A 12,983-nucleotide genomic window follows, 5' to 3' on the forward strand; every position below is an offset into this window, starting at 1 on the left:
GAGAGTCGGCGCAGGCGGCAGGCAAACTGAGTCGGAAACAGGGTCAGGAGACAGAAGATCAGGTCCAGATATAACGCTTAGTAAGGAAGGCAGAGCGGCATCCAGGAAGTGTGTGCTGGGGTTGCTGGGAGTTGTAGTGTGGCTGGAACTCTGGGGACGGCTCCCGCTGGTAACCAGAGGTGGGGACAGAGCTCTCACTTCTGACACCATCGTGGTTAACGTGTAGCGTGTTTCAAATAAGTTCTAGAATTACTCTGAAGGCAGTTAATAAAGTCTGACTGACGGATTTATCTCTGACTCTTGTCTCCCTTAATGCGCCTTATAGTCCGGTGCACCTTCTCTATGACAAAAGACCATTCATTACAGTGTGTCTTACAATCTGATGAGCCTTATTAGTCCAGAAAATATGGTATTTTATTAGATATAAAACAACAAAAGATTTTTTGCCTACTCCTGCGCCATACTGTAAAGGCGTGTCTGTGACCTTGGTGGCCTGGAGGATGTTTAACATAATATATTTTGAGGTTTCACATTAAAAGCCGTAAATCATTCGATCCCCGAGGAACTGCAAAAGGTTAACATTTCCTCGAGCGTCACACCGCATAAGAAGGTTGAGTGTGGCTCAGCTCCACCTCCATTGATCATTACTTTTAATATTCTGCATAGTCACATGCACAACGTTTTGTGGTTTTTGGTTTCACTGGTGCAGCAGAGAGCCTGAGCGAGACGTAGCCTCTGCTCAGAAGCACACGGTCTGACTTGTGCGTTTGTCTTTCAGATAGATGTAATTAGCTAATGGAGAGTGTGTGGTTGGGGTCGGCCAGGCTGAGGCGAAGTACTAGTCAGAAGACCACCAACTGCTTGAATCCATATCCTTAGAATATGAATCAGCTGGATGGACGATGGCTCCTGCTGCTTTTAAATGTAACCTCTTGAATAAATTAGAGCACACAGAGGAGCAACAATCATAAATGACATAATTGGGGAAATGTAAGTCGTATTGAGACTACTTTATTGAGCTGAAGGTGCTTTGAGAATTTTTATTCACTTCTTGACAAGTAAAATGTAAAATAAACCCGAAAAGAGTCAGTATCCTGATGACACGATTTTAGAAAGACTGAAGAAATTTGCAGATTATTTTTATATTATTTTTTTTTTAAAGTTCAGTCCTAAAGAACTGTACAGATGTTACAGAACCACACCAGACACTTGCTGTTAGAAGGCCGCAGCAAATTTGATTCTAAATAATCTCTCCAAAAGTCGTTCCACATTCAAAACATTTTAGAGATAACATTTCAGCTATTTTTTTACTCAAACAGACTATAAAACAGACAAATTGTTCACATTTCCGACCCTTTTTGAAGCTTAAGCGATGGCAGCAAAGACACTGACGTTGTTTTGGAAGAAAGTCTGTGAAAAGCATACATTGAAAAGGCATTTTAAAAATGCAAAACCAAAAAGACTAAATCTTGGCATGATGCTTAATTTTTACTGGGAATTACACTGAACTTGTAAAAATGACAAACACGTTTTTTTTCCAGTTCTAGATTTAGTTTGAAACATTTTCTGACATTTCTTTTGCACTTTAAAAACTAATCTGCTGTCTTATTATAGTACCTAAGTATACAGCTGAGTCCACATGAATCTGAGACACCTGCTGTTACTATAGAAACAGAACATTTCCTACGGGAATTTCTCTCTTAATATTAGTGAACATTATTTTAAAACCCTTCTTTGAAGAAATTAAAGCATTTGGAGGCATTTTCAAAACCAAAGTGATCAGAGAACACAATTTCTTACTTCTCAGCCCAGAGTTCAGTTATTTTTAAAATATATTTCATCCTAACTATTATTCCACTTTACCTTGATAAAAAACAAAACTCCAGTGAATGAGTATAAACTCTTAGTATTCCTGCCTTTATTTCTGTTGCTTATTATTTGTTACAATTCTCAGTTCATTTTTGATAAAATCTGGTAATTGAACATTGATATTATTGATATCTTTAAGTACATCTCAGGGCTGACTGTCCCCTTAAATCAGGTTAACGTCCTAAAGTAAAGTGTGCTGTTGAAATCGTATTGATATTTCTCCTGAAACAGTGGTAATACCGTCTTGCAGGCCGACTTCAGAGATGTTTCCTCCCTTTGGCTCGGCTCTAAGTCCAGCTGTCTGCTTTCCTTACATCAGCAGAGAGGGCCAAGCTGAGCGCAGAGGTCGTGTTTGGACCATGCTCGGCACACACGTCTCCTCTGGACTCTGCTTTTCTCTCATTACTGTCAGGACAGGGCATTATTGCATAAGTGCTCCTGTTGAGGAAAGGCAGACATCTGAACCACTTCCAGCAGTGAGCATCTACGCCCCCCCCCCCCCCCCCCAAGAGCTAATGTTTTTGTGGAACCATCTTTCAGCTGCATCTACACATAAAGACATCTGCTTGTTGTCTTCCATTTTTCTTCTAAAAATTACATTTTCTTGACGTTACAGAAGGTCTTCCTTGATGCTTGTAGGTCACGTCCGTTTGTTTTTGTCCTTTTTAATCACAAAGCTTTGAAATCCTTTGCAAGAAGGTTAAAGCAGTTCCTCGTGGCCTTTCTCCAGTTTGACACAAGAAATGGATTTTACAGATGGACTCTCATAAGTCTTCAGAAAGAGAAACGAGGGTTTATTAGAATCAGTCCTTCCTGTGGAAACCAAGCGAGTGTTCCAGCTCCTTGTTTTGGACGTGGAGGTGAAACCAAAGGGGGGTTTCCTCTCAGGTGATACGGTTTCTCTGAGCCACTTTGTCCTGTCAAAGGTCAGCTCTGTCAGGACCTGTGTGTGGTCAGAGGCTCACATTCATCACATTCATGTAACATTTCAAACCTTAACACAGCCGTAAAAATCTGCTCTCAGCTTTTCTTTGCTGCTGGTTTCTCTCCTTTCTGTTTGGTTCTTGTAGGATCTGAATGTGCTTAGATGTGTGAGCTCCAAGTTTAATAATTGGAGGAAACAAATTGGACAATTCCCATTAAAATTGCGATATTTTGATGCTGAAGATCTTTTTCTATTTGATTCTGTGTAGATTCCACCAAAGTACTAAAGCAAAAAAAAAAAAAAATAATTCAACTGGGAAATTATATCAATTAAAAGAATACACATTAATGAAATATATAAACTATAATAACTAAACCAAGTCCAATTGACTGCTTTTTACCAACTACATGGATCAAATATTTAAATGACAAACAAAACCTACATTTTTTAATATCTTTAACAATCAATAGGGCTGGACGATATGAGAAAAACTCGTGATTTGCGATATATGTGATCAATATTGCGATGACGATATAACTTGCAATACATGAACAAACAGCAAAACAACCCAAAACATCATATCTATTTCAAGCAACAGTTTAATTTAAATAAGAGTCAACATAACTTAAATTATATTTCAAATGACCCTACAGTCTACATAGGAGGCGAACGTCTACCATAAAAGAGCTCCATCTGATTGGTCAATGATGTAAACGAGTCCATGCGATTGGTCAAACGCATAAAGGGATTTCTTTGATTTCTTAAGTACTTTAAGCTACTATAAGATTGTTTTAGCATATTTAAGGTAACCATTTATTGTAATTTTTGCCAACTTTTGCTATATGAATATCGCACAGCTTGGTATTGCGATATTGATAAATATGCAATTTATTGTGCAGGCCTAATCAGTAATAATAAAAAAAAAACTCACAATTTTAACCTTTAAAACCTTAGTCACCTGTCCGAGGGGTTGACCCGTACGAGTGCTGCAGGTTCTTGGGTCGTCCAGCCCGTGGAGGGTCATAGAGAAAAGCGGCCGCATCTTAAGGGGAGTGCAGGTGTGTCTTGCCGTTCTCTTGAGGCTTGTGCCGCCTCTTCAAGGGACGTCATGGAAATGGAATGAACCATTGCATGATTGAATGTAGAACTGTGAAGTACTTGTAAGGATAATGTGTTACATGTGCTTATGACGTACAGGGGATGCTGTCCGTACGGTGACCTCATGCCACGCTTTAGTCGTTAAGGTCCGAGTCCTGACCCCTTATTAACCACGCAAATACTGCATGCGCCAGTTGTGCAGGGGAGACACGGGCGCACATCCACAAAAACTAAAAAATGTCCTAATTTTTCTAATATCCTACCGGTCAGGCTGCAGACACAGAGCATCAACTTACCATGTGAGCAGTGCTAATAGCCCCTGTCTGCAAGATTTGGGTGGGGGATCAAAAAAACTCATTTATTTACTCACTCTAACTTACCTCTGCATGTTGCATAAGTGTTCGGTACAACCTGTCGCAATAGCAGCACACCCAAAGAAAAAAATATGCATGTATATTTTCAACTTTGATATTTTGTGCGGACCACCTTTGTCTAAGGTTTGCCAATTTTTTTTCGCAGACTTCCTGTATTCAATAAATTCAATTCAATTCTATTTATACAGTCCAATAATTATCACATGGAGGAGGGATCCTACCCCAGGACGGACGGGCGATGTACCAGAACTCTTAGAGAAGAATGAACTTATCTAACTCTACAACTACATGTTTAAATAGTCAGGCAGATGAGCTTCATCCAGATGAGTGGGGGGACGGCTGTAAAGAAAAAGGATTGGATACTATTTGTCAATGCAGCTCTTGTTGTCTTGTGAAGTGGATGATTGGTTAAAAAATAAAACATGAAGCTCATTTCAAATGGCCCCTCAGCCACCCAGCAGCAGATGTTTACGGCAGCTGCGAGAAGACGCATTTCATCTTCATCTCAGACTTTGCACCGTGATAAAGAAAAGCCTCCTGCTGGTTTGAATCCAACCGTTGCCCATGAAGCTTAAACTTCTTGGTTCCCCATCAGAGTCTCTCCTCCTCCTCTGATTGCACCTCTTAGCTTTTCCATTCTCTGCATTATCCTCGGATACTAAAGCAGCTTTTTTCACTTTTCAGACAAGCGAACCGGCAGATAAGGCAGCTGAGAGATAGAGGATCAATTGGAGAGAGGCGCTGATGCAGGGGGCTGAATTAGAATTTGTCGCAGTCCCCCCCCCCACCCCCACCCCCACCCCTTCACGTTTGGATCACGACAGAATACTTGACGGAAAAACAAAACGAATAAACAAACAAGTGCTAGGAGAATAAAAGAAGGCCATTACCTCTGATTGCTTGGCGTATCTGCAGTGCATCAAAGTGATCAGCATCACTGTTGCTGCTCTCCGAAGGAAGGAATGAGGGATCTTGTGTGTGCCTTGCAATGAATTAGACGGCTGTGGTGCAGCGGCTCGGGGATTAATGAGGATTCTCTGCCTCTGAGAGTCATGACTGAGTCTTCTGACTGACAATGAGGTCAATAAACTCTGACCTGTCCCATCTCAGTGATCAGAAAGTCATTCATTCGAAGGAGAACTAATCACTGTGGCTGACACCAAAAAAATATATCACCACAGATTTAGTTTAACTGCAGAACATAAAGGTGAATGCCAGTGCAGGACACCTAGTGGCAAATTTGCAGAATACAGTCAAAGGCAAATATTTGAATCTTAAAGACAAGGAAAATTGAGTTTTTGGTGTTTTTAATGTTTTCGTAGTTTTTTTTCTGATGATGGAGGACATAAGTTAATAAAATTAGGCTTTAAATTTGATTAAATTGTATTAGTGATGTAGAAAATATGCAGATAGATCCATGTACGTCTTAATTTTCCTCGTCTGAGTTGGTATCTGAATCTAAGCTGTACTGCTGGGTAGCTCTGACATTGAACACCATTTCTGTTGCACTGCTAATGCTAGCTTGGGGGTGTGAGGGGCTGTAAGCTAGCAGGAGAGTGTGCAACAGAGAGATCTCTGCAATGCAGAAGGGAAGGGGCGGTGTTGCTCTGTTCCCATAACGCAAAAGCAAATTTCTAATGTCATAAAGTCCTGCCACTCTGCAGAAACTATGTTTTAGAAAACGACACAGGTTTTTTTTTTGATTAAAAAGAGTATAATCACGGGTAAATGACCAAAATATTTTGTCTGAATGTGTTCCAGTCTTTGCCATTGTATCGCAACAACACAATAATTTATCTTTTCATGAGTATTTGAGCTGCAGGATAAAGTGACAAAATGTGAAGTCTATATTTCCAGGTGAACACTGTGCTGGTTTTTATTTTTTATATTGATTTGTGACTGAGCTGAGCTTCATCCAGCTGCACATCACAAACCAACCGGCGAAAACAAAAGTTTGTATCTCACAAATAATGAGACGACCAACACGTTTCTGTGAACAACAATTATATGAATTTGTATCGATCAAACATGCTGGAATAGGTGGAACCAGCGATCCCTGGCAAACAAACACATGTTTCCCCCAATTCAATATTTTTAGCAGAAGCTTTAACTGACCTCTCTGTTGGCTGAAGAGGTGCTGCGATGATCTTCACCATAAAAAGTTGTTCCAGCAGATGTGATCAGAAACAACATGGCGTCCAGTCCGTCATTTGCTTTCCTTAGCAAAATCTGATTAAAAAGTACAGAAATATCATTTATTATCTTAAATCACGATGACAGTGAGATGCTCCATTAAATTAATACACATCTGAGCCATAAAAATGGAGCTTTATCCACCGGTTCTGTAAAAAAATTATTTATTTTTTGTTTTTATGTAGATGCTTAAATTAAAGTAATGGAGCAAAGGTGGTCTGATGAATATTTGCATCAATAGATAAGAGTAGAAAATAAAAAAACAAAATTCATAAAATCAGTCCAAGAAGTTAATGTTTACATTTACCAGGAGATCTTGGAGGCTTTAGCAGCAGCAGGATGAGGTGGTCACATGACTGATTAGCATGCTAATGTTAACATTTAGCTCAAAAATATTACGTTAAAAATGTGTATAACAGTGCACTTCTGGCACAAATGACAAGCAAAACACGTAAAATAAAGAATTTATGTGGCATTCATTTGAATTATAGCATACGCGCTAAGTAGCAACCTAAAAAGCTAAAACCTTAGCCAAACATTTATCTTAGCATTGCTAGCAGCCTTGATTGGATGGAAAGTCAGATGGCACAAAAAGGGTACAGAAACGTCTTCCCGACAACTTTTATGACAAAATAGAACTAAACCCTTCAGTGATATCTAATACTTATAACAGGAATTTAACTTTGTTTATTATGAAAAATAAACAAAACACCAAACAGGATGTGATCCACTGCGCCCTCTGCTGGCCACAGCATCATAGACAAAGTTTTATCCAGCTGCATCTTTAAACTTTTCTAAAGCTATAAAACATGAAAGCATGAAATAATATTTAATTTTGTGATGATTTTTTGATTTATTTTCCTTTATTTACATCTTCAACAAAAATATGTTTACAAAAAATAATAAAAACAACTTAAACCAAACTGCTGGAAGTGTCAGACTACTTCCTTAAAAAACAAGAAATCCTGAATTTGTCTGTCCACTGACATGACTTATTATGTAAGAGAATAAAAACTTCATTTCAGTTTTTATTTTGTCAATGATCATCCCCAGCTTTTTTATCCACTATATTCAGATTTATGAAGGTTTTTCTTTGTTTATTTTTACATGATTTTCTGATTCACTATAATAATTTCTGATTTAAATTTTAACTCTTACATACAAAACAGTTTTCTTAATTTCAAAAGAATTGTATAATTATGAATGGAAATAACATTCATAAAACCAAAAATTCTATTCAGTAAAACTAAAAGCAGTTCTGTATCAAAAATTCCATTTCAGATTAAAAAAAAATCTTTAGATTAAAGTTGCATATTTAAAATTGAAACATTTTTCAATTTTCAATTTAGCACTTTCTTTTTTTAGAAAGCAGCAAAGTTTTAAGCACCTTATATTTTGTTTTTATGATCATTCAAACTCCTCATAAACAAATTAGATGCAGTTTTTAAATATGTGTAACATTTTTCAATCGTTTGTTTATAGGGACGACTTTCGAATTGAACCCTAAACCTTTTTTTTAGTTAAAAAAGAGCAAATATTCCTAAAAACATGATTTTATTTCAAACATTTGGTCTTTTTCTTGGTTTAAACCTCTGGAACGTCACGGCATGTTCTCATATTTTGTAATAAGTGTGATTCCGGAGGTTCAGCTATGCTAAAGTGTTCAGAAGTGAGGGTTTCATTGTCACCCTGCAGTATTTTGAGTTCTTTAAAATGCAGACACACTTTTGCATTTGTGCCAGGTACAAATGACTCATTTCTATTTGCTGCTCAACTTAAATGAATCTTTTATAGCTTCGTTTGCATAATTTGTTCTGCTTCAGTGTTGGCCCAGATGGGTTTTGCCCCAAATATACTGGCTTATTTGTGTTTGTGTGTGGAGTTTCCCCTCGACTTATCAGAATGGTTCAAAACACCCGCTGTCAGTAATTACAACCAAATCAAGCTCAGAGATGCTTCATTTTAAACCGTCTTGGCCATCTGTGAAACTCAGTCGCACAACAATTCATAGATGTTTTATTCTTTTTGTATACAAGCTAGAAATAAACATAATTATTGCATAAGACCTCGCCTTGAAGCGTGCAATTAACCTGAGCTCGACCCCGCCGCCGCGGCGTTGGCTGATAATCAGCAGTGAGAATGAGCCTCTGCACCGAGATGACCACAGAGGAAACAGGCCCGCTTATGGATTTTGGGCTAGTTGTGATGTCAGAAATCATTCCGTCCATCCGGCTGGGGTGTGCACCGCCTGGAGAAAAAACACACATCGACCGCACCGTTCAACTCGGCCTCTCTTTCACAGTTCATCCGTCTTCGGAACTGTACCTGCCAGCCGAGCACAGGAGTGACGGCGTCTGCTGGACAGCTGTGATTCAGTCCACCGAAGCTGCAGCGCGTCTGCTCCAGGGTCTAGATGGACAATACAGAACTGGGAAAAGAAGAAGGATTTGGATGCAAAATCTTAAATAAGATAAAGCAAAATAGACTGAAATGTCAGCAGAAATTTGTTCTATCCATCAGCCAAAGCCTTGTTGTGACTAATAGAAACAAGTGGATGACAACAGTTTAAAAAAATGTCCAATTTCTAACTAAATATCAGAAAATACTGGAATTTTAATTGATGAAAAAACACAATTAAATGAGTTTAATCTATTACTACTTTAGTAATTTTTTAACTGTGACTTTTCTTTTACGTGTTTCGATGACTTTTCACTTCAACTTAAGTAACTTCATTTTAAAGTAAATGTCTTCCTACTTGAGTACATTTTTGGTGACTTTATCCACCTCTGATATTGAAAGATATATGTTGTTTTTTTTTTGTCTTTTCTATTTCATTTTTACCCAATAATGTGATAAAACTTTACATATTATTACACATATTCGTTTTTAATGACTTGTTTTACAACACTATGCCGTTTTGTCCCATAAAGTAACATTTTATTGAAGTAAACTAACTAAACGTTCAGTGTACAAATGTAAAAGTTCTGAATTACACTATTCAACAAATTTGGCAGTTAAGCAGATTGTTGGGGGAGTTTGTAACTAATTTGCAGAGGATAGAAAGAAACTAAGTTAGGTTAGAAAACTAATGTCAAGTCTTAAGCCAGACACCCAAACCTGATGGTTTCTGTAGGTCAGCTCAGAAAATGGCTCGTTTGATTAACAAATATATCGGTTTGTTTTGCGTTTGGCGCTTGGCCGACACACCATCAATAAAAATGAAACTCACGTCACTCAAAACTATTCTTTGAAAAGTGCTGATTAGTTTTGCCCTTCCTCCCAGAGACTGCAATATCACAGCAACGATATCAAACGATGGCAGTTTGTTGACAGCGTCTTTAAAACCCGATTTTCTTTCTAAAGTGCTTCATAAAAGTGCTGAGGCTCACAGCAGTAAAGTTGCAAACTTTTGAAAGATTTTCTTGGCAGAGGTGAAGGTTTTCTGCAGGCAGGGATGGCCTGAGGTGCCACCAGATGTAACTCCTGCTGATGGCGGAGGGAAAAGTAAAAGCATTGGTGTCCTGAACTGCCCCGGCTTCAGTGGCTCCTGTCAGCCACAGTTACGGTCACACATTATGGGGGAATCCCTGCCACTCCACGGGGCTCTTCTCCCTTCCCCTTAGGCCTACTGGCCCTGGATCCGACATGTCTTTATGAGTCTGTGCTCCTTCCTCCTGCAGCCGTCCATGGCAGTACGTCTGTGTAATCCTGCTGCTACTTGAAGGAATAAACTTCAGTGCAGGGAGATAACTACAAAAGAAAATGCTGAATTAAACGCTCATTTTAGATGTACACTTAGCTAAATGATACTTGGTTCTTTGTACGTAAACTGTTCTTTTTTTATGGTAAAATGGTAAATGGTGTATATTTATATAGTGCTTTTCTACCTACAAGGCCCAAAGCGCTTTACAGTCACAGTCACACACACATTCACACACTGGGGGCTACGCTACTGAACACTGGCGCCAACCTACCACCAGAGACAAGGTGGGGTACAGCACAGTGTCTTGCCCAAGGACACATCGACTCATGGGCGTGCAAGGCGGGAATCGGACCTGCAATATTACAATCATGGGTTGACCGCCCTACCGCTGCACCATGGCCACCCACATTTTAATTTACACTTAAAGCAGAATGTGTCATTTTTACAAAAACAGTGGCCACTAGTGTTTCAAAAGTGGAACTGCAGCCTCTGTTCAAAACACCACAATGCCATTCCCACTCTTCGCTTTAGGGGGTGAACCATTACCAGCTTATGATAAGCAACAAAATTTCAAAAGGCTGGATCCGAATTGCTTCCCTACCCCTATGGCTCTTCCCTATGGCTCCACTTGCTGAGGTGTTTGAAGCTGTAGTGGAGTCCAAAAGGTTTTTTTTTAAGGAGGAGCCGTTGCAACTTTGGGATGGCTGTTCCTCCGCCAAAGGGGGATCTGCATCGAGAAACGTGCTTCTTCTTGTGGAGGTGCTCTAAAGATAGATACGAACTTTATTAATCCCACATATCTAGTTGCAGTTCTTAAAGCACAGAAGTTTACATTTGTGTGACTTTTTAAAGTTATAAAACCAATGTTAATATATAGTTTCCAAGCGCTGGCAGCTACGCTGTAATGTAGATGACCGTCGACCATTGATGATGTCATCAAGTGGTATTAACATCCAAATTTGAAGACACTATTTTTTCCATATCAGTCCGCTTGGACGGATAAATGTAAGGGCCGGAGGAAGCAATTCGGATTTGCTTGTTTTTGCATTAAAAAGCAGCAAGCCAGCGTCTTTTAAATTGTTTTATCTGTCTGTGTTCGAATGTTAGCCTATCTGAGTTTGAATATGAAGTGATTTGTGTTAGCCTCAATGCTAACTGTGACCAAAACAAAACGTCTGCATCGGTACACTATTGGTTTTAGGGGTGATTGACAGTAAAGCATAAAAAACTGTCAGTTTGAACTAACAAATTCTATATATTGCTTTAGCTATGTCTGCACTAGAGATGGGTACTGATACCGTACACGGTATTACCCACCATACTGTATAAAAAGAGGGGGGAGGAGGGTTTTTAGTGCTAAATTTTGTTTCAGACTTGTCAATCACTTGTATTGTACTTAACAATTCCAGATTGTCTTGCTTGTTTCTGTGGCATCAGCACGGCAGCACAGGATTTTGTTTTCCCTTTTTTTTAACATAAAATTAAACAATATTCATTTTTTTGGGGTATAAGTAATCATAATTATTCACATTTTTTGGTAAGTAATAAAATGTTCTTTTAAAATTCCTATAACTGAACATTTGTTACACAGTTCACTTCTATTGCAGCCAAAATAGCAGACAGTCTGAAAAGAAAGAAATTTCATTTTGAGTCGGGAAATGTCAGAACAATTTCATGGCATGTAACTTTCAGAGAGTGCAGGTTCCTGGTCATTGAGTGACTGCAGTGGTTTTTATTTGTGGAATAGCAGGATTAGCAGCGACCTCCTTATCGGATTATTGTACAAAAGAGTGCTGATTGTTAATTAGCTGCTATCTGGCAGAATTCAATCGACTTGAACGGCCTTGTCAGTTATTCTGTTGCATCTCTGAATGGAGCAAGACTTGAAGTAAATTTGTTTTACATAAGGCCGCACTTATCCACTTCAAAAACCAACCAAGGAACACTAATCATTCTGCTTTAATGACGGGTTGTTTGTGCAGACAAGACAGGCTTGTAAACCACTGGTTTCCTTTGTTAACCCTTGGAAATAAAGACAAATAAGCTGGTGTGGCGTGGACATTGGCTGACTCTCTGTCATGCAGCAGCTCTGCAGAGTCTGAGGGCAAACAGGGTTATGGGTACCTGAGGCTTAGTGCTGCTTGTTAGGAGAGAAAGCCTGTCTGCCTGCTGTGATCCCAGGGTGGACTTACTGCTGCACAAGCTGAAAACCTAGAAGCCGGTGGTGACAGAAGGACGTCAGAAGCCCCCAAACCTGCTGTTTGTGGAGCTGCAGATTGGTCAGAGCTTCTACAATGTGGAGCTTTATGGTTTCAGACACTAAAAGATCCTTGAAAAAGTCTTAGAGTTAAAAAACACCAGTTTACTCATTTTAGGTGGAGAACTTTTTTAATTAAATGGCTTTTTTATTTAACTAATTGTGGTAAAGACTGACTTTAAATACAATTTATTAGATTAGGAGTGCATGTGAAGACCTATAAAAAAAGGAAAATGAACAAACATTAAATAATAAACCTCGGTTTATAAGCAAGTACTGATGTGAGCATTGCTAGAGAGAACTAACTTTTAAGTGTTTTTGTTGAGGCTGTGATTTAAAAACAAAAAAAGTAGCTTTGCTCTGGTTTCCCCGAGAACCATTTTACGCCCGGTACAAGACCTGGTGTGTTAAATCATAGTGAGAAAATGAAAAGTCAGCAGCGTGTCACATGAAGGCTGTGTGCGTACGAGCCCGTCTCATTTTCCTCTCACGCTCTCCGTTGGGTTGGTTATCGCACTCTGTTATTCCACACCTGTCAGCCTCTCTGTTAATTATTCATGCTTA

The 12,983-nt window shown here is 39.0% G+C and overlaps 2 protein-coding genes across 3 annotated transcripts in view; one reads left to right on the forward strand and one right to left on the reverse strand.

Moving 5' to 3' along the window:
* The window catches only part of LOC101162723 (ankyrin repeat- and BTB/POZ domain-containing protein 3-A), a 187,369-nt gene that overhangs the window by 65,565 nt on the left and 108,821 nt on the right, over positions 1-12,983 (forward strand). The gene's annotated exons all lie outside the window — the stretch shown is intronic.
* The window catches only part of LOC111946955 (uncharacterized), a 60,966-nt gene continuing 48,910 nt past the window's right edge, over positions 928-12,983 (reverse strand). Inside the window, exons 2-5 of the mRNA XM_078941967.1 lie at positions 8,785-8,887; positions 8,550-8,707; positions 6,382-6,495; positions 928-2,812 (exon numbers count right to left, since the gene is read on the reverse strand). Of these exons, the coding sequence (XP_078798093.1) occupies positions 2,570-2,812; positions 6,382-6,495; positions 8,550-8,687 (495 nt within the window). The 5' untranslated portion in view covers positions 8,688-8,707; positions 8,785-8,887 and the 3' untranslated portion in view covers positions 928-2,569. The remainder of the gene's footprint in view (positions 2,813-6,381; positions 6,496-8,549; positions 8,708-8,784; positions 8,888-12,983) is intronic.

This window comes from Oryzias latipes, chromosome 23 (assembly GCF_053564925.1).
Source record: "Oryzias latipes strain Hd-rR chromosome 23, Olatipes_Hd-rR_3.1".
Classification (NCBI taxonomy): Eukaryota; Metazoa; Chordata; class Actinopteri; order Beloniformes; family Adrianichthyidae; genus Oryzias; species Oryzias latipes.